We start from the raw sequence: 21,884 nt of genomic DNA on the forward strand, positions 1-21,884 counted from the left end.
CATTTGATAAAACTATTGTGAGATACACACAGAAACTCAAAGGTTTTCACTACAGCCAATCAAAATAAACGTTTGGTTTAACTTGAAGAAATTATGAAAAATATATAACTACTATAGAATAGGGGTGGGAATCACCAGAGGCCTTATTATACGATATTATCACAATACTTGTGTCACGATACAATATTATTGCGATTTTAAATATATTGCGATATTCTGCGATATATTGCAATTTATTACCTTTTTCCAACTTCAAATTATGTCCCCAAAAGAAAACTGACAACATCTGTTTTAACTAAAAAGAAACATTTCTCAGTTTGTTTATCGCACTTCAGTTTTATTGTTGCAGTGCAAAATGGGATTGTCAAGCAGAAAACTGACCAACACTTTCATGAAAACATTATTGTCATAAATGTTGTATGCACCTGGCAAACTAAACTATTTGTATTACAGTCTAATCTAGTCCACCTTAATTAAATGTAAACAGGAATGCACTGCTGTGCTACTACAGGTATTTTGAACAGTGCAACTTGAAATTGTACTAAAACGTTGTGCAGACCCTTCAGCAACTGGGGCATTTGAAAGTAAATTACTTATATAAAGTAATTTTGTAAGACTTTTTAAATTTAACTCAATTTTAATAATACTGAATTTAAAAAAAACAAGCCAATAAAATAACCACACTTTTATTGAAAGTAGCACAATAAAACTGGACAGAATTTATATTAATATTGGTAAAACGTTACAATACGGTTCATTAGTTAACTACTTTAGTTAATGAACTAAGAATGAACAATAGTTCTTCAGCATTTACTAATCTTAGTTCATGTTAATTTCAACATTTACTAATGCATTATTAAAATCAACAGTTGTGCATGTTAACAGTTAATGCACTCTGAATTAACATGAACTAACAGTGAATAACTGTATTCTCATTAACTAACATTAAGAAAGATTAATAAATACTGTAATAAATGTATTGTTCATTGTTCGTTCATGATAGTTAATACATTAACTAATATTAACTAATGGAACCTTATTGAAAAGTGTTACCTTAATATTAAATATCAATATATTATTTTTATTCACTTCTATGTAACAGAATCAGATATAAGTTGTTGTTGTTTTTTTTGACTAATTATTGAAATAATGTATAGTCCTACAAAGCTATTATTATTAGAGCATATGAGCAGAGCATAGAGTCACTGAAGGTAGCATTATTTTACCAGCGTTGCCCAGTACAGCTGAACTAGCCTACACCATGTTACAGCACAGTAGCGCTACTGCAAACCGGAAACAAGTAGGCCTATACTGCATAGAAATTTCCTGTCAGCGTGTTATTTGAGCGGACTTTGCTTTTCCAATGAGCATGAGTGGTACACGAGCAGAACACACATTCATAGATCGGAATATTAAGCGAGGAGAGTGAAACATGCGTGCTGAACACTGCCGGGCGGGGCTCGACGCAGCGCGCATTATATATTATTATTATTAGGGCTGCGCGATAAATCGCATGCGGTTCTATAATCAGCGGTAAATCTCCATCACCTGCGGGCTTTCACATTGAGCAGCATTAACTACACAGAGCCGTTGTTCACTGACGAGCTGCGCAAAACCACGTTCATATTCGTGCAATTTTTTGCGCAACTCGTCAGTGAACAACGGCTCTGTGTAGTTAATGCTGCTCAATGTGAAAGCACGCACGTGACAGAGATTTACCGCTGATTACAGAACCGGCTTTCTGACAAGAAGCGCATTAAATATCGCATGCGATTTATCGTGCAGCCCTAATTATTATTATTATCATTATTATTATTATTATTATATGTAGCCTATATTTTCGGTACATCCCTACTTACATCCCCTCCTTGTTTACAAATCTGAAGTCCATACATCCGCTTTAAACGCGGACTGGGCTTTCCTGATATCTTTCTGCAATGCTGCCCTCTTTATTTTACTAACTTACTGCATGCTGAAGGTGACCCAGCTGACCTCACCAGAAAAAAACCTCAACACCACCATCTAGTGAATTGTAAAGAAATAGTTTTTTTTTTATTCTACCAAATAGTATAATAAAAGATCGATACTTGGCATCCATGTATCGATACAGTATTGCCGCGGAAAATATCGCGATACTATGCTGTATCGATTTTTCCCCCCACCCCTACTATACAAGTAGAATGCACTTTTCAAAGTAGCAACAACAATAACAGTCTATTAAAACATTTTAGGAATATAATTTTTTTGTCCACGTTTACATTTAAACGGTTGTGCAGCAATTTTAATGGTTCGTTAAAAACTGGATTTGATCACATTTCATTTGATTACACTTCAAAAGATTTATGCATTCATATGCATGCGTTATTAGTTTTACGCATTAATTTGATTAGTACCGTTTTTGATTCAATCATAAAACAATTTCTGAAATATAAAACATTGCATAAAACAATTTTTGACGAAAATAGGGGCCAAGTAATTAAGTAATTAAAGTTTTATGAGTTCAATTGATTAGACATCTTTTTTGATTATTAAAATTTAATTAAACCATTAAAACAGAATCCAGAAAAATGAAAATGGTAAGCATGCAATTTGGGGGAAAAAATCTAACTTATTTTATGGAGCAGAGAGTTTAATTTAGAAAGAAAAGGCATATAGAGGAGTGGTGTATGTAATAGGCAAATGTACGCAGAAACTCACATGTGCTCCATGGAGACCTGGCTGAGGCTGCTGGCGAGCTGAGAGACCAGAGTTTCATCCCTGCAGCCCATCAGATGCCCCACTTCCTCAGCTACACGCCCACTGTACAGCAGGCTCTTAGTGGAGGTGCCCGGTAAAGGGGAGGGCAGGGGCAGCTGGTTCAACACTGTACACACAAACAGAGTGTGATAAGGCAAAGCTTTCTTTATTACAAGAACTCCCAGGGTAGAAATCTAACAGCCACCTTAAGTGCGGGCAGAGATGTTCTGACACAGTCAATCTAAAATACATAGCGTTCATGAATCAGAGTCCAAGAAAGCAATGTCTTATCAGATAAACCTGAAGATGATCCAGATGCTGCAGCAAATTATCAAAAGTTTGGGATTGGCTGTAAAGCTGAAAACTCAGCTTTACATCACAGAAATAAACTACATTTTAAAATATATTCACATGAAAACAGTTATTTTAAAAACAGTAGTCAACATTGTGGATCAAAAAAGTTCATCAAAGTTGTCCTAGGACAAGAACGCATTTTGGTTTTAGGTTTTAGGACAACTTTGATGAAAGGTTTTGATTCACTTCAAAAGTTGACTAGTGTTTTTGCTGTATTTTGATTAAATAAATGCATCCTTGGTATGCAGAAGTGACTTAAATCTGACCAACCCCAAACTTTTGAACGGTAGTGTAAATACTGAAAAAAAAAATATATATATATATATTTTATGATGCAAGAGCCTTATAAAAACAAAGCATTCAAGTCTCTCATAGCGAATTGCTTAGTTACAAAATTGATAATTTAGACCAGGGGTTTTCAAACTGGGGTCCGCGACACAAAGCCAGGGGGTCCGCAAAATAATTAGCTATACCGTATTTTCCAGACTGCAATTCGCATTTTTTTATCTTCAGAAACGTGCTATGATTTATATTCCAAAGTGACTTATATAATGCATTAATGTCAAATAAGCAAAGCGTAAACACTTAAAAGCAGGCACTTCAAGGTTTATATGTCTGTTTGACAAGTAGACAGTATCGCAGGGTTTTTCTTCATTTTAGGAAGTGGTTCACATAGACCAAGACGGCAAGCGCATTTTGTTTGTTTTCTTTATTTTACAAAAGCACAAAGTTTCACTGTCATTTTGAAGGTACACAAATAAAAATTGACCGTTTTGAAAGATGTCTTGCTCTTATCTGACGGATATCACATTTTTCTGCTGATATAGGGAATTCAAAGTGTTCGCACTAGCGCGCGCACACAACAAGTCAGTTCTAGCATTGCAACTTGACATCACAGCCTCATCATCAGCAAACTAAATGAGACAACTAAACCTACAAAAGGTATTTGGTGACTCAATTTAACTTGTCTGTTGTACAATATGTAGGTTTTGCCGGTCAGCGTGAGCACGCCGTGGTATTTTTCCAAACACTTTTTTTGCATATGTGAAGGATGCTGTTAGTAGATATTCGGACATGAGAGAAGTACAAAGCATTCTTCACGTAATAAGTAGCCTAATAGTTTAGCAACCAAATGTTAGACTGCGTAACGATTTACTCATGGAAACGATTCATGCCGAATGAGAGGTTTGCGAGCCCACTATGTGGTTAAGTTTCAGTAAGTTTAGTTTGTTATGGACATGGCCATAGGCGCCGATTTTTGTTTCTGCCAGTGGGTGCTCATGAGACACATCGGTTTTTTGCACCCACCGGCAGAAACATAAGCTCTAACTGGTCTCGCGAGAACGTGACGATATCCTTGCACAGACTGGCTTGTTCACAAGCGGTGGTATGTAAGATATTTTATGTTCACATCAGGCAAGTGGCCGCATGATAAACGGGAAAATTACGGCATAGTCTTTATCCAGTCATAAAAAGAAAATTCACAGTTTAATGCGGAATGTCACGGAATTTGTCGAATTTTGAATTAATTAATCAAAAGTAGGTCATTACACTTAAATCAAATCACGATATGGACTAGTATCTGTAAATATTAAGCCGCAAAAGTCGATTTAAATATGAATCCTGCATGTTCTGCCTGTCTCTGTTAATGAATGGCGCAGATGCGCGGTTTCATTTACTACACACATACTGAAGCGTGCCTGATACTCGCGGTGATTTCAGCGTCTGCGGTCTCACTAAATGAGGACGTATTAAAAAGGAGTCGAGAAAAATTTAAAGGAAAAAAATTAATGGAATTTTAATGTCAAATAAGCAAAGCGTAAACACTTAAAAGCAGGCACTTCAAGGTTTATATGTCTGTTTGACAAGTAGACAGTATCGCAGGGTTTTTCTTCATTTTAGGAAGTGGTTCACATAGACCAAGACGGCAAGCGCATTTTGTTTGTTTTCTTTATTTTACAAAAGCACAAAGTTTCACTGTCATTTTGAAGGTACACAAATAAAAATTGACCGTTTTGAAAGATGTCTTGCTCTTATCTGACGGATATCACATTTTTCTGCTGATATAGGGAATTCAAAGTGTTCGCACTAGCGCGCGCACACAACAAGTCAGTTCTAGCATTGCAACTTGACATCACAGCCTCATCATCAGCAAACTAAATGAGACAACTAAACCTACAAAAGGTATTTGGTGACTCAATTTAACTTGTCTGTTGTACAATATGTAGGTTTTGCCGGTCAGCGTGAGCACGCCGTGGTATTTTTCCAAACACTTTTTTTGCATATGTGAAGGATGCTGTTAGTAGATATTCGGACATGAGAGAAGTACAAAGCCTTCTTCACGTAATAAGTAGCCTAATAGTTTAGCAACCAAATGTTAGACTGCGTAACGATTTACTCATGGAAACGATTCATGCCGAATGAGAGGTTTGCGAGCCCACTATGTGGTTAAGTTTCAGTAAGTTTAGTTTGTTATGGACATGGCCATAGGCGCCGATTTTTGTTTCTGCCAGTGGGTGCTCATGAGACACATCGGTTTTTTGCACCCACCGGCAGAAACATAAGCTCTAACTGGTCTCGCGAGAACGTGACGATATCCTTGCACAGACTGGCTTGTTCACAAGCGGTGGTATGTAAGATATTTTATGTTCACATCAGGCAAGTGGCCGCATGATAAACGGGAAAATTACGGCATAGTCTTTATCCAGTCATAAAAAGAAAATTCACAGTTTAATGCGGAATGTCACGGAATTTGTCGAATTTTGAATTAATTAATCAAAAGTAGGTCATTACACTTAAATCAAATCACGATATGGACTAGTATCTGTAAATATTAAGCCGCAAAAGTCGATTTAAATATGAATCCTGCATGTTCTGCCTGTCTCTGTTAATGAATGGCGCAGATGCGCGGTTTCATTTACTACACACATACTGAAGCGTGCCTGATACTCGCGGTGATTTCAGCGTCTGCGGTCTCACTAAATGAGGACGTATTAAAAAGGAGTCGAGAAAAATTTAAAGGAAAAAAATTAATGGAATTTGGAAAAAAATTAAACGGAATTTAGGAAAAAATTAAACTGATTTCACAGGGCCCTAACTAGGCCTATCCCTCAACCTTGCCGTGCCCCCCAGTTTGGGAACCACTGCTTTAATATTTTAAATGGATACATTAATTGTGTTTATTATATTTTTTTTTATTAAAGTGGAAATCAGTTTACTAAATAATGTAAACTTGACTGACTGCTTCACTTCCACTTTAAAAGGATATTTATGTTGTTTATTATTTATTTTTATTTATACCATTTATAATTTTTGTGCAATTACTTGCCTGTCAGTTGAGTTTGTGGCAAAACATTTTGCAGTGTTTACATGTTATTACTGCATAAAATGTATTAAAATAGATGTTTAATTTCATAAAGTACAAGTTGATTTCAAAATGCACCTACTTTTTTGCATTTTATGTTTTTCAGTTGAATAAAATACTATTTTTCCCTATATATTTCATCATTGAGGATTTATTTTTAAAAAGTCTAAAAATCTCATCTCGTGTCTCGTGGGATAAGTGTCTCGTCACACCCCTAGTTGAAGCCCATGATCACCATAAATAATGTAATCGAGTCAGTCCCCCTTAATACTTAAACATTTGCATATATATGCACATTTTGCAATAAACTAAAAATACATAGTTTCTGTAGATAATTAATATCTTTAAATTAGTCGTTTTATATTGCTTCAATGATTTTAATCTGATTGTCATTTGCAAAGTTTCATGTGATTGTAGTTTCCCTCACTAAAGCCCTTAAGTCTTGTACCTTTGTTGTTTTGCCCAATTTTCCAATATTTTTTGCTCCAACTTAAGGTTTATAAGGTTGTTATTATGTTGGGTTAGTTCATGGCTTATAACGCTTTAACAAAATCCTTTTTAAAATCCCAATGGGAAAAATGAATAGAAAAAAATACTTCCGGAAGCAACGCCACTGAAAACGTGAATTACGAGTAGTGGGATTAGGGTACTTACAGTCAGTGAGACCAGCGATCCCAGCAAGGGTTGTGATGGGCACATGTGGCATGTCCCCATTCATACTGACGGCTGGGCACAGAAGTCTTACACACACACAGAGTTCCACAGAGATATTTATAGGCTGACCATGCCTCACATCTCACTCAATCCTAGAAAAAAAACAAGAGTGTTTGAATGAGGTTGTGATATTGGATGATGTCTAACCAGCTTCATTTGTTTATTACAGAGTCTCAACAATTTTGTGCATAGATCAACAGTCACTATGTTTCCTGGCAGAATCAGTCCACTCAGACGTACTGTCTGTAACAGGTGTATTGATTTCTGTGCACACTAACTGCCACGTAGAGGAGCATTATGCGATAACATCTACTACAGTGCAGACAGCCTGATGGACACACCCACTCTGGACAGACAGAAGATGGACCATGGACACACCCCTCATTAGATATGCAAGCCCAACCCTGTCTCTCTCAGGGGACCAATGACAGCTGGGAGATGGTAAGCGCATAGTAAGCACAAAAGAGCAGATGCAAAGAAGCAGACCTCACATAATCAAGCAAGAACACATTTTACACACATTCAAAACAACATACTACATCACTGCTCAGGGTACAACAAGTAAGCATTTTTGTTTAAACAACTGCATTTCAAATGATAAAAACCTCTTCTGTAGTATCAAAAGAAAATTCTGCATACATTTCTGCATCCGGGCTATGTAGAGGGCATTAATATTCATGACTCATTTGCATGTGAAACCGTATTCGAAATGTAAACAGTCCAGTGCTGAGCTCTGACGGGCAGATTATTACCGATGCAAACCGGGGTACTTCAGTTGCACTGGCCCTTTAAATGTCAATACTTCATTTTACATTCATGAATCCATTCCGATCACTTGCATGCAGGTTTTAAGACAACAACTCGGCAGCGACATTCACACAATACACTATTTCATAATCACACCTTTTGTCGCTAAAAATTAAAATTCAACAATCAGGAACGTTTTCAACATCTCAATAACGTGTTTATATTTCTTACCGAAAACAAGGTGCAAGCGACTTTGAGTTGGCTTAAGTTCTGAATGCAATTATCTGCCCAATTTATAGTATTATTCTCTAAATCGTTAACGCAAGATGCTATTAAAGGATATGGCAGGTCATACAGTGGAGTGAAGCATCACATCTGTGCAAACAGGGTAACACAAAATGACCAAAAACACAGTGTTGACAAGTCGATCGCCACAGAGAGGAACCATTCATCCTCAAAGCGTTTCACTGACGTTTATTCAGCCGTAATGACTCAAAACATGGCTACCACCATGTTCAGTTATGAACACTAGAGAATGTAAATATTTACCATAACACGCGTTCAAGCCGTTCGTGGGTTCTCGAGAGATGCTTAGAAATGATTTCGACTATTAGCAAAGCGTTAGCTCGGGACTTAATAGATTCCTTGCGGAGACTCGCTAGTTAGCATTGCTCTGATCTGCTATGTGAATTCTTACAGAAACCCGAGCCGCTTGTGTTCTTATTTAAATAACACATTTAGTTATCTTCTACACGATTTTCTGTGAATAGTTCAGTCGTTTAGTCTACTAAACGATCGCCGCCGCTATGCTAAACGCTGGCCAAGGCTAGTTCGGCTACGCACATCTTTCTATCCCCGCTCGCGAACAATAAAAACACTTTTCGCTGTGCTCCATTCTCTCCCTCACACTGTACGTGACGCGACGAAACGTTTTCGGTCATTACAAAAAGCGTGGGGATATCTGTATATAATCCGTTTGAGTTCCCACACAAAAACGCTCGCCAGTGTTTGTGGCGCGAGGCCTCCGCGAGCTCCGCAGAAGCCTCGGACTCTACGCTGGGGGGCGCGCCGGAGGAGAACGACTAGCCGAGCCGTTGCGACGTTCGTCTTCTCAGAGCCGTTCCGTCGAGAAAAACCTAATGGAAACGTGTCGAAATGTGGTAAGGAACGCGAAGACGGCCTTAGGACAGGGTTTGATATTTACCTTAGCTTGGGGTAACTTCAAAGAAGAAAAAATAAGGGGACTGTTGTTAGGATGAGAGGTTGTGGTTGTCGGTCTGCTGCAAGTCTCTGGCTCCCCCTCTCTGCTATAAAAAGATCAGCGCGGGCTAGCGGGGTTTGTTTAGCCGAGCCAGCTAACAACAAGCCAACTCTGTCTTTATCTGGGGTGGGGGAGGTCAGGCTTTCTCTCATCGCACTTTAAATGCGTTTCATAACGAAACCGAGTTTAATTCAGCTCTTTATGAACTCATCGCGTCAATGCTCGTAAAACACAGTTGCTTACGTCTTTGTTTGCCAACAAAAAAGCCCCACAACTGATGCTTTGTCGCTAGTCAGAGGGAATTGTAGGTTGACCGGAAATACAAATACTAATAACGTGATTATTTCCCCGCAGACACTGTTGACGATTTCCAGCCTTTTTCCATCAGGTGCGAAAACACGTATAAATACGACTGAATTCTTCTTTTTTTTTTACTCTAGTTTGACATCCCCAATCATTGCATATCATGTAATAATCATGGAATAGTGTTCACAATCGATAATAATCCTCTTCTTTCATTTTTTCATATACATTGCATTAATATGCATCGTACTTTATGTATGCATGTGTATATATATATACACACACACTGTGTATGATGAGTATTAATTATAATGTATATTGAGAATAACGCTATTACATTATATGTATTGATGTGGATATGTATATATTTATTAATAAAGATATAAGTGAAAAAAGAGCATATTAATATAATGTATATTATATTAATATACAACCATCTTTATATATAACAAATAATGGGAATCCTTACACTAGTGGTATGCATCAGTGAATATTACCTTAAAAAGAATGTTTAGGGATCTCCTCAAATATGCTAAAGAAACTACAATTTATTTTAATTGCTGATGTGTTTGGGAGGGAACCGTTAACAGACTTCAGCGTTCTTGTAGTTTATAACTTGACCTAGAGCCCTGTCCTTTGAGCCTTCCTGTAGTTTCACTTCTCACCACTGGATGGCGATTTAGCATAACGATTAAGGCTAGTCAAAGACTTTCTTTGAATTTGTCTTCTTTAAGAGAAATAATTCTGTGTAGCTGTATGAAATGTATGAGCTATAATACTGTGGCTTCCATTACCATTAACTGTCATATATATTCCAGTGCTATTCAAGTCCAAGCTAAAAACCTGTGCAAGTCTAGCCTTTGTATGAAAGCATCTGCAAAACGTATACATAAAAATTATGCATTTTAAAATGGACAATTGTTGTTTTTATTTCTACTCTTTCTTTAGCATGTCTATGTAAAGCACTTTATATAGACAAAATGTCTATATGAATCAACTTTTCTTGAAATTTTGTTATAGCACAGTATGTAGTGACATTCATTTTTTTAGTTTGGAATATATGTCAAAGCAAAATGTTTGCTCATTAGCTGTATATTGATATAACACTAAGAGAAGTTTAATGTGTTCGGAAATGCCATATATTATACTCGCACTCACCTCTGGAACAAAACACTACTGGAACAGGTCAAGAAGGACATGATAAAATTGTGTCAACAAGGTCCTGACTTGAACAGAGTTTAGATCATACATTCTTTCTAAGGCGGTAATACCATGTGCTTGCCAAGTACAGTAGAGTAGTGAGGGATTGAGAAATGTCAAGGATGAGCCATTCAAAGGCTAATAATGACTGTAATTCTGCAGAACTGGGTGGTGCTACATTAAGGATATAACATTTAACTCCTATATTGTCACTGCAAAGCGAGTTTAAAAAAAAAAAAAATGAAGGAATAGTTTAAAGGAATAGTACAAAATTTGCTAATAATGTACTCACCCTCAAGCCATCCAAGATATAGATGAGTTTGTTTCTTTATGAGAACAGATTTGGAGAAATGTAGCATTACATCACTTGCTCACCAGTGTGAATGGGTGCCGTCAGAATGAGAGTCCAACAGCTGATAAAAATATCACAATAATAATCCACACCACTCCAGTCCATCAGTTAACATCTTGTGAAATATGTAACGGTGCATGTTTGTAAGAAACAAATCCATCACTACGACATTTTTAACTTCAACCAGTTCAAAACCGGTCTAAACAAATATGTGGATTTTGTTGTGCGAGGACAACAGGAGATGGACCTTTTCAAGTGTTATGATGGATTTTGGCTAGAAGTTATGGTTTAAAGTTAAAATATCTTAATGGTGGATTTGTTTATTATAAACACACAGCTTTTCATCTCACACCACGTTAATTGATGAGTGGTGTGGATTACTGTGATGTTTCTATCAGCTGTTTGGACTCTCATTCTGACGGCACCCATCCACTGAGGATGCAAAATAGGTAACATAAGAATCACTAACCTGTTCAGGGTGCATGCTAAGAACACAACAGGTAATGTGAACAGTCCTGGCCAAAATGCTCTTCTTTATTAATAGATTTCTTTATTTTGTTCAAACCGACAGTCATCTATCAAGTCTTGAAATAAGATGATTACATCAGTTGAATGTACAGTTTTTCAAAAACAACTCTCAGATTCCAGCTTATTTTCACTAATAAAGGCTGCTGTAGTTGTGTAGCATGGAAACATCGCAATATACTGTTGTTTCTGGACTCGCAGCTTCACTTTCCAACTTAAGCTGCCAAAACTTCCCATGTGTTTCATAACAACCAGTTTGAAAATGCTTCTTTTGAACTATTTCTTCTTCTTTTTTTTAAATCGTCTGAAATCATTTGGCTTATTTAAAATCTTTTTTCCCCCCCAGCCCAAGTAAAAGCATCATTGTGAACATATATTTTTTCCATAATGGCATTGGGTATTTCTCTTGAATTTTAAAATCGTCTGAAATCATTTGGCTTATTTAAAATCTTTTTTTTTCCCCCAGCCCAAGTAAAAGCATCATTGTGAACATATATTTTTTCCATAATGGCATTGGGTATTTCTCTTGAATTAACGTCAACAAACCTGCATCTAGAAAATTAATAAAATTATGTCTAGTGTAATCAAATCTATTGCATTTACGCTACAATAAAACAGTTCAAAGAGGACCACACATGTCCATCTCTGCTTGAACTTCAACACATTTGGATGTCTTGGACAGGCATATAATAAGACTTGAGTTGAATATCAGACTAGTGTCTGACTAAGTCACTAGTGTTTGTACAAAAACTCCAGATTTTCCTCAGGAAACAGGTGGTTACATTTTGGTCTCACTGTCAGGGATCTTGGCATTCTCGCACTCGCTCTCCTGAGAGATGAGCTGGTATGACTTCTTGGTCTCGTTCTCCTCCACTACAGAGTTTCCTATCTCGGCGTCGATAGCACACAGCTCGTGACGTGACAGGTGCTCCACAATGCCAGCACCAATGGAGTCGCCCAAAACATTCGTGGTGGTGCGCAGCCGATCTCTGAAGCAGCAGATGAAAACAAGCAGATTTATTTTCATGGTGGAAATATGTCCAAGCACACCACAACTTCTTATCAAAGTCATCTCCTCATCAATGGGGATTTATTTCTCTGGTTTACACATCTGGATGTCACATGAGCCTTTGTTGTGCTCTGAGGGCCTCGTGTAGCTTCCGCTTAAAAAAAACGGCTCTTTGTGTGATGTTTTTGCTGACCCATCTTTCCTAGCATGAACGTTCCTCAGAGTCTGAGGCCTCCTCTAAGCCTCACAATGCCTCTTCTGTTCTGTACGCTGCTTTAACCAGCACATAATCTGACGACAAGCTCCCTGACTGAATTTGAATTCAACGACTGCCGTTTTGCTCTGAATGCGGTGGGAGTAAAGGCCACAAGAACATGCTATTGGATACGGGTGTATTGTTCACTGGGTCCTAAACTCATTGGAAGCAGATGTTGCATGGCCATATACAATTGGATTATGGGTTATGGAATGTAAAAGATAGAATATCTTGCTGCTCAGCCCTGAAGTTCTGCCTGGGTCTGTGTGAAGGAACCTTAAAAACCTTCAGATGTCTTCAGAACATCACAAGTTGAAATTCTCTGGTTTAGGGTTCCCACAGCTTTTGATCAGTGAATTTCCATGACTTTTCCAGTTATTCTGGATTATAAACGCTGATAGACATTTAAATTTTTTTTTATAGAGGTTAGATAGTGGTTACAGTCACAAAGAGCCATTTCTAGCTGAAGAAGCCATTAAACTTAAAACACACACAAAAAAACATTATTAATGTAATTTAATATTTAATTAAAAACAACTAAATATTTACTTTTATTAATTATTTTAAACTGTATTCATTTATTATTCATTTAAATTATTTGTATTAATTAAAAAATATTTTGTTTATATTTTAATGAAACTTTCTATTACTTTTTAGGATAAGTAATTTCCACAAGGCCTAGAAATGATTATAAACTGAACAAAACCTCACAGGTCTTATAATTCACTGCTTATTGAATTAGTTAACTCAAATTAATTAATAAATGAATTTATTATTAATTATACAACTACAATAAGTATATCCAACCTTACCTGGATACATACGTATGTACTATAGAGCAAATCTCAACTATTTTATGGTTATATTTTCAAAATGTAAACTAGCAGCTTTCCCAGCATTATATTAAAAGTTGAATATAATATAGCATGTACTATATAGCAAATCTCAACTGCCTGATTGTTTAAATTCTCACAAAATGTGAACTATATTATCGCACATCTCTATTTACACTAGAATATACAAAGTTGGATACCCAGTATATTATATCAAACTTTATTCGCATACATGCAGTACACTCAGGTAAAGCAATATAATCTATATACTAAATCTCAACTGTCTCATTTTTTGTTTTCATCATAAAATGTAAGAACATTATTGCCAAGCTCTTTATATAAAGTTGGAAGTTTGTTCAACTTTATCTGCATACAGCATATTCACCTTGAAATCACAATCTGAAAATTATTTAATATTTCTAGATTTGTATTTATTTATTTTTTGACAGTGGGAACTATGTCTGCTTATTAAAGCTGATCAGTGTAGTTCTTCAAATACTTTCTCCTGTCCCAGCGTAAAGTACACACTGGTTTCCCTGAAAAGTCATATGTGGGATGATCTCACACACCAAAAAAAACTTGAAACGTTTGTAATACACAAAAAATAGTACTCACAGGAACCAATCAACTGCGATAATTAGAGTGATGTCATCAGTGGGCAGTCCTACAGAGGTCAGCACTATCACCATGGTAACCAGGCCAGCCTGAGGGATTCCAGCTGCACCAATGCTGGCTGCTGTTGCTGTGATGCTTCAAAAATCATTTTCAGTCAGATAAATACTGAAACGGTGTGAAAAATCAACTACTTTTTTTTATGCACTGGTCATTTTTGAGATTTTGGGATTCTACTTTCACAACATGTCTTCTTTCAGGCTAGTGGAAAGAAAACGTCCAAAATACAGTGTTTATTTTGTTACATTTTGTCTATTTGCATCTGTATATTCAATTACAATAAAAAAAATTTAATGACCGTTTTCTCAAAATTACGTCATTTTTTTCAGGCAGAAATCTCTACTTTAGTAGCATTTACCTACAACAAAATGTCTATTTTTGTGGATATTCTAAACTTTTTCTGGTTCTTAAGGTTTTTTTTAATATACAATTGTATTCCTCAACATTGTGTTTTTTTCTGAATTTTTCTGACAGTATTTTGGGATTTATGGAGTGTTAAAAAAAAGATATCCAAAATCATTGTGAAATATGTCAACATTTCAAATATGTCAAAAATAAAACTAAATTTTACATTTTTATATTCAATGTTCACATTTTTGTTCTGGAAATGTATGCAAATCAGTGAATTTTTAATTAGACAATGCCTAATTTGCATTTTTAAACATTTAAAAAAACGTGCAGTAGTACAACATTTAATGTCTTAAAGGGGTCATATGATGCTTTTTTAAAGATCATTATTTTGTGTATTTGGTGTAACAGAATATGTTGACATGCTTTAATGTTCAAAAAACACATTATTTTTCAAATACTGTACATTATTGTAAGTCCTCTATGCCCCGCCTCTCTTAAACGCTTCGTTTTCTACAAAGTCCCTCCTTCCGACAAGCGCAGTCTGCTCTGATTGGCCAGCTGACCCAGTGCATTGTGATTGGCCGAACACCGCAAGCACTCGTCAGAAATGTAACGCCCCTTACCATAATCGCGAGCTTCATCTTTCAAAATAAATGTAAAGACAGAGTTGCGTGACAGACACAGTGATGAAGCTGGTATGTGTGCAGTACAAAACCACAGTTAAAACAGCTGACTCCACTGTGATGTGACCCCCTCTCTCTGCGTGAACATTTGGGCGGCATTATGCTAATATTTCCACATAGTGAGGTAGATATGTGGGGGCGTGTTAGAACGAGCCGTTTTAGGGGGGCATGGCAGAGTCTTAACTTTTATAAAGAATATCTCTTTGGTTTTGAGACTTTAGTCTTTGCAACTTCAGGGATCTTATCTATGCACAATCAGCTTGTAACACTCCAAAGAGAAAGGAAAACTTGAAATCGCATCATATGACCCCTTTAATGTTCTGTGATTATTGTGAAATCTGTTAGTTTTCACCTGTGGCGTCTTGCCTTAACTGAATAAGCTGTCATGGAAAAGTTCTTTATTTGACCGAACGGTACCTGATGGTTAGGATCTCTCCAAAGTTCAAATCCATGTCATTGACTTGTGCGATGAAGATGGCAGCCAGAGCCTCGTACAGAGCAGTGCCATCCATGTTTATAGTGGCTCCGACAGGCAGCACAAAACGGGTTACACGTTTATCCACATGGTTATTCTCCTCTAGACACTTAAAGGTGATGGGCAGAGTGGCAGAGCTACGGAGAGGCAAATTCTGTCATCATTCACTGATCATCATCATGTTCCAAACTCGAAAATGTAGACGAAAGGAAAACGTTGACCCCTCTTTGTCTAGTTCCAACAAACACCATAAAAATAATCCATATTGAGAACATATACAAACAGCATGTAGTGGGTGACTAAAATATTAATCACGTTCCTTTTTGGGTAAACTTACCGTTTTAAACATGTTGTGAAACTCTCATGCTAGTGCTACAGCAAAATAACCTTTAGGAAACTAAACTAAATTTTATTCTAGTAAAACTGTAGTAGACCTAACCATGTTTTTTGTTTTTTGCTTTTTGGGGAGAGAGATTGATTAACATTTGTATAAACAGTTTTACTACAAATAACCTGGTTAAAATATGGTTAGTGTAGCAAAATCATGGGTTTTTGTGGTTTACCATGGTTTAACTACAATAACCATGGGTTATTGCATTAATCGTGATTAATCGCATCCAAAATAAAAGTTTTTGTTTACATTATATATGTGTACTGTGTATATTTATTGCGTATATACAAATACACACATACAGTATATATTTTGAAAATATTTACATGTATATACACATTTATATACTTATATTAATATAATATATATTATATTAATATAAGTATATAAATGTGTATATACATGTAAATATTTTCAAAATATATACTGTATGTGTGTATTTGTATATACGCAATAAATATACACAGTACACATATATAATGTAAACAAAAACTTTTATTTTGGATGCGATTAATCGCGATTAATCGATTGACAGCACTCGTTTTTTGGTTTTATTTGTAGTAAAACCATGGTTTAATTTCGTAACGGAAATCACATTTAAAATGTATTAAAATGTATATATGTATTGAAAATGATTTCAATTTAAAAGCTCACCTGGAGGAGGTACCGAGTGCAGTGACAAGGGCTTGCAGAAGTCCAGCGATGAACACAAATGGATTTTTACGCGTCACAAGGAAGTAAAGCGAAGGCAGTACGATGATTGCATGTATCAGTAGGCCAATGATGACTGTGATGGTGTACATGCCCAACTGGCCTCCCATTTCTGATATATCATCCATCTCAACTATCTTTCCTGCGATCAGGAACATTATGCCGAGAGGAGCGTACCTGAGGTGGGAAAACAAATTAGTTTGTTATTACTGCTTTGGAAAAAACAGTGTTAAACATATACTTAATTAAGGCAAAGAGAATGTCCTAAGTTGTCTAATAAAGTGTTTTTCTATATGGTCATGTTTTGTCTCACGGCGCTTCAGACTGCGACTAAAATGTTCACAAATGCCACAAAAAAAACAATGTGCAACAGTAATTTATAATCTAACAACATGATATCTGAAAGTCGAGGAGGCGTTTGCATGCGTCAATATTGGGTTTAGCCAGTTCACGCAACAAATGACTCAACTGAAGTGATTCTTTTTAATTGAGAGATTCACAAAACAGATCCAAACTCAATCGTGAGTTAGTAGGCTTTGAATCAGATTCATTGAGTCAGTGAATCGCTCAGAGCTGTTATTGAGTTCACAACTGAATTCCTTACTGCACCATCTGTAATTTTTCCAGTCACATCGGATTCGAAACGGGAGCTGTGCTTTGATGGGCTTTTTAGGTTCATATGACTCACCTGGTGAAACATCATGAATCACCAGAGAGTGAAAGCATCAAATTTGGAACAAATTTATAATAAAAATAACTTCAAAAGCTTACAGCTATAACTTAAAGTGCTGTGGTCCATACTAAATTAGGCCTATTGAGCTATTAAAAGGATAGTTCACCCAAAAATTTAAATTTTGCCATAATTTACCCCGATATCGTTCCAAACCTGTAGGAGTTTCTTTCTTGAAGATGTTGAACATAAAAGATGATATTTTGAAGAATGCTGCTAATCAAACAGTTGATGGTCCCCATTTACTTCCATAGTATTTCTTTCCATACAATAGAAGTCAATGGCTACCAGCAACAGTAACATTTTTCAAAATATCTTCTTCTGTGTTCAACATAAGAAAGGAACTCATACAGGTTTGGAACAACATGAGGGTAAGTAAATGATGACAAAACTATTCCTTTTTTGGTTTTTGTTCATGTAAACAGACCCAAATTCAAATGCTGACCTATACATTGCCATATATATGCCTATTAAACGTTGCCATTTAAATTGTAAGTCAGTGCTAACAATTTATTTAGACTTTAGACACTTTTTTAACTGACAAACAAATGAAAATATGGACTTATCTATTAGCGTCTTAGCGGAGCAAGTCATTATTCCATTATTTATTATATGTGACCCTGTAGCACAAAAGCAGTCTTAAGTCGCTGGGGTATATTTGTAGCAATAGCCAAAAATACATTGTATGGGTCAAAATTATTGATTTTTCTTTTATGCCAAAAATCATTATGATATTAAGTAAAGATCATGTTCCATGAAGATAGTTTGTAAATTTCCTACCGTAAATATATCAAAACTTAATTTTTGATTAGTAATATGCATTGCTAAGAACTTCATTTGGACAACTTTAAACGCGATTTTCTCAATATTTAGATTTTTTTTCACCCTCAGATTCCAGATATTCAAATAGTTGTGTCTCTGCCAAATATTGTCCGATCCTAATAAACCATACATCTATGGAAAGCTTATTTATTCAGCTTGATGATGTATAAATATCAATTTCGAAAAATTGACTCTTATGACTGTTTTTGTGGTCCAGGTTCACATATGAGGGCCACTTTTTAACTCTTTCCTCTAATTTCATTATGTTTTCATTGCTTATGTTCCAGTAAGTCTGCTTGAAATTAAAATGACAAAAACAGTCTGGCAGGTCATGACATGGTTTATCCCATTTTCATTAATTAGAAAAACCACTGTTTGTGAAAACCATGTAAATAATGTGCTGAAAGCTGAAAACTTTCCCACTCTAAATCACTCACCACATGATAATGGCAACAAGCCTCATGATGGCCTCATTCAGACAGTCAAAGAAATCCCGTAGCGGTTGACCCTGTTCCTTCATGTTCCCAATGATGAAGCCAAAGCACATGGAGAAGACCACGAGTCCGAGTGCGTTGATTCCATTAACCGTTCCCAGCACTGGTATCACCTCTTCACGTTTGAGTTCCTGCGACCCGTTATTCAAACTGAACAATGTCTCGTTCACCAGAACTTTAACCGTGACCACTCGCTTGCCATATTGTGTTTTAAACTGAAGAAGGTAGAGAGAATAGAAAGTTACTTGGTTGTGTTTACCATCTTATAGGAAGCTAGATTTTTACTGGTTCTTATGCATTAAAAACATTACCTGTTGAGTACAAGCTTGCACTAAATTAGGAGGAAACATGTTTCTATTAAAAATAAAAAAAAGAATATAATGTTAGAAGAAGAAAAAACATCATAAAATTGTAAATTAAAAAAGTACTTTGCCATACCTGATGAGATCGAGGAAGGCATCTGCTGGGCTGACTTGTTCTATCTTCTCCTGTTTGGTGAATTCGTCTTTAGAGCCTCTTCCCGGGTGGATGATGAGCACCATGACGATCCCGATGAACACAGCGATGATAGTGGTGGTGGTGTAGTAAACTACAGCTCTCACACCCATCTTCCCTGAAGCTCGACTGTCCAGAGCGGCCATACCTGCACACAGGTGACATTAGACTGCAATATTAGTTTGTTTCACATGATTCTGTGGATGCATGTGCATATATAGTAATGCAAGCAACATATACTGGATATACAACTGCATATACATACAATGACAGTCAAAAGGTTGGACACGCCTACTCATTCTACACTAGCATTCAAATGTTTAGGGTTGGTAAGATTTTTTGGTCACACTTTAGTTTAAGGTCCAATTATCACCATTAACTAATTATTAACCATGACTTCTGCCTCAGTAAACTCCTAATTTGCTGCTTATTAATTATTAATAGTTAGTAAGGTAGTTGTTAAGTTTAGGTATGAGGCAAGATTAAGGGATCTAAAATATGGTCATGCAGAATAAGGCATTAAAATGTGCTTTATACGTACTAATAAACAGCCAATATGCCAGTAATATGAATGATAATAAACTACTAGTTAATAGTGAGAATTGGTCCTTAAAATAAAGTGTAACAGTTTTTTTTGTTTGTTTTATGCTCACGAAGGCTTCATTTATTTGATCAAAACTACAGTAAAAAAAAAAAAACTGTAAAATATTATTACAATTTTAAAATAAATGTTTTCTATTGTAATATATTTGAAATTATAATTTATTCCTGTGATCAAAGCTGAATTTTCAGCATCATTACCAAAGTCTTCAGTGTTCACATGATCTTTCAGAAATAATTATGATTTGCTACTCATGATACATTATTATTATTAATATTGAGAACAGTTGTGACGCTGAATATTTTTATGGAAAAACATTGATATGTTTTATCATTAATTTAAAGGTAAAAATTGTATTTGCATTTATTTGAAATAGAAATCTACAACAACTTTACTTACACTTTGGATCAATTTCATGCATCCTTGTTGATTAGAAGTATTAATTTCTTTTTTGTACTTTGAATACAAAAAAAAGTAACTAGACGCTTTCAGACCAAACATAAAATCAGTCAAATTCAGTGTGAAATTCAAAAAGAAAGAAAGAAAGAAAGTCTCTACATTGATGCTCAACAACAACAGCTTGTATAGGAGTCAGACAGTATATTTCCTGAAGGTCACTGACCACGACTGCCATTCAGCGTTTCTCTCTATAGGACAGAAACAGCCATTGTATTGAACTATGTATGTCTTCCATTATTGTGTATGGTGCATGTGTGTGTGCGTGTCTGATCCTAAGTAGTGATCTCACTGCCCCCAACCCCATAAACCCCTCAAGCTTTACACCCCACAGTGGCCTGGGAACCTTCTGCACAGGTCATGTTCTCGTCCTGCTGCTCTCATTAGTTCCCGTCTCCATGGTAACGATGACCTCCCCGCCAGAGTCTTATAAAGTCTTATTCTCCTATACCGCAGAGTAATTACCTCGCATATATACACACACACACACACACACACAGTCTTCAAAGACGAAGTGTGTGTGAACCTCACAAAGAAACTCATCTAATGAGAGCTCAATCGTAAGCTCAATCAGCGAACGGCCAGAATTTGTGGATAAACTAAGTCTGTCTGTTCCATCAAGTTGCTGTTTAATCAGAAACTTAAATATTAAACTGCAGCGAGCGATTTGAATAATTCCTAAAATTTTGAGAAAAGGCTTATGATTTTTACACAGTGGACAATAAAGTGGGTGGAAAAAATAGATTCAAACCATATCTAGAGATCAGAATATCACAGATTTAAAGGTGGACTTTTTGATCTGACTCATAAACAACCTTATATATATATATATATATATATATATATATATAGCAATATTTGATGAATAAAAAGTTAAAAAGAACAGCATTTATTCAGAATAGAAATCTTTTGTAACAATACAACAAAATAATTTTTTTTTTAAGAAATTAATACTTTTATTGAGCAAGGATATGTCAAACCAATAAAAATGTGGTAGTAAAGGTTTGTACTGTTACAAAAGATTCCTATTTGGAATAAATGCTGTTCTTTTTTATTTTTATTCATAAAAGTCAAAAATTCTGAAAAAAGTATCACGGGTTCCAAAAAAATATTTTTACTCACGTTAGTGAAATGACTCGTGAATGCGGTTTCATGTGGGCTCTATAGCATAAAAGCAGCTGTTTAACTATCAAAGATGGACAAAAACTAAAAGCATTGTCTTTTTTATTCTATATAAGCTGTGTTTGTGCCACATCTGTCTGGAAACTGTTTGTGGCTTTATTTAGAAAGCAGCAAATGCTATTTATACACAGAGAATGTGTGTGAGTGTGTGTGTGTGTGTGTGTGTG

General features: G+C 35.9%; 2 protein-coding genes across 2 annotated transcripts in view; both read right to left on the minus strand.

Annotated features, from left to right (window-relative positions):
• The window catches only part of LOC107594572 (nipped-B-like protein A), a 55,286-nt gene extending 45,843 nt beyond the window's left edge, over positions 1 to 9,443 (minus strand). The window contains exons 1-3 of the mRNA XM_016284663.1: positions 9,120 to 9,443; positions 7,109 to 7,260; positions 2,698 to 2,863 (exon numbers count right to left, since the gene is read on the minus strand). Of these exons, the coding sequence (XP_016140149.1) occupies positions 2,698 to 2,863; positions 7,109 to 7,172 (230 nt within the window). The 5' untranslated portion in view covers positions 7,173 to 7,260; positions 9,120 to 9,443. The remainder of the gene's footprint in view (positions 1 to 2,697; positions 2,864 to 7,108; positions 7,261 to 9,119) is intronic.
• Positions 9,444 to 11,972: 2,529 nt separating this feature from the next.
• LOC107594554 (excitatory amino acid transporter 1-like) overlaps positions 11,973 to 21,884 on the minus strand; it is a 15,482-nt gene continuing 5,570 nt past the window's right edge. Inside the window, exons 4-10 of the mRNA XM_016284640.1 lie at positions 19,422 to 19,626; positions 19,295 to 19,337; positions 18,927 to 19,198; positions 16,881 to 17,114; positions 15,778 to 15,972; positions 14,270 to 14,404; positions 11,973 to 12,545 (exon numbers count right to left, since the gene is read on the minus strand). Coding sequence (XP_016140126.1) covers positions 12,335 to 12,545; positions 14,270 to 14,404; positions 15,778 to 15,972; positions 16,881 to 17,114; positions 18,927 to 19,198; positions 19,295 to 19,337; positions 19,422 to 19,626 — 1,295 coding nt within the window. The 3' untranslated portion in view covers positions 11,973 to 12,334. The remainder of the gene's footprint in view (positions 12,546 to 14,269; positions 14,405 to 15,777; positions 15,973 to 16,880; positions 17,115 to 18,926; positions 19,199 to 19,294; positions 19,338 to 19,421; positions 19,627 to 21,884) is intronic.

The sequence above is a fragment of the Sinocyclocheilus grahami genome, unplaced genomic scaffold (assembly GCF_001515645.1).
Source record: "Sinocyclocheilus grahami isolate Dianchi unplaced genomic scaffold, SAMN03320097.WGS_v1.1 scaffold186.1, whole genome shotgun sequence".
NCBI classification, from domain to species: domain Eukaryota; kingdom Metazoa; phylum Chordata; class Actinopteri; order Cypriniformes; family Cyprinidae; genus Sinocyclocheilus; species Sinocyclocheilus grahami.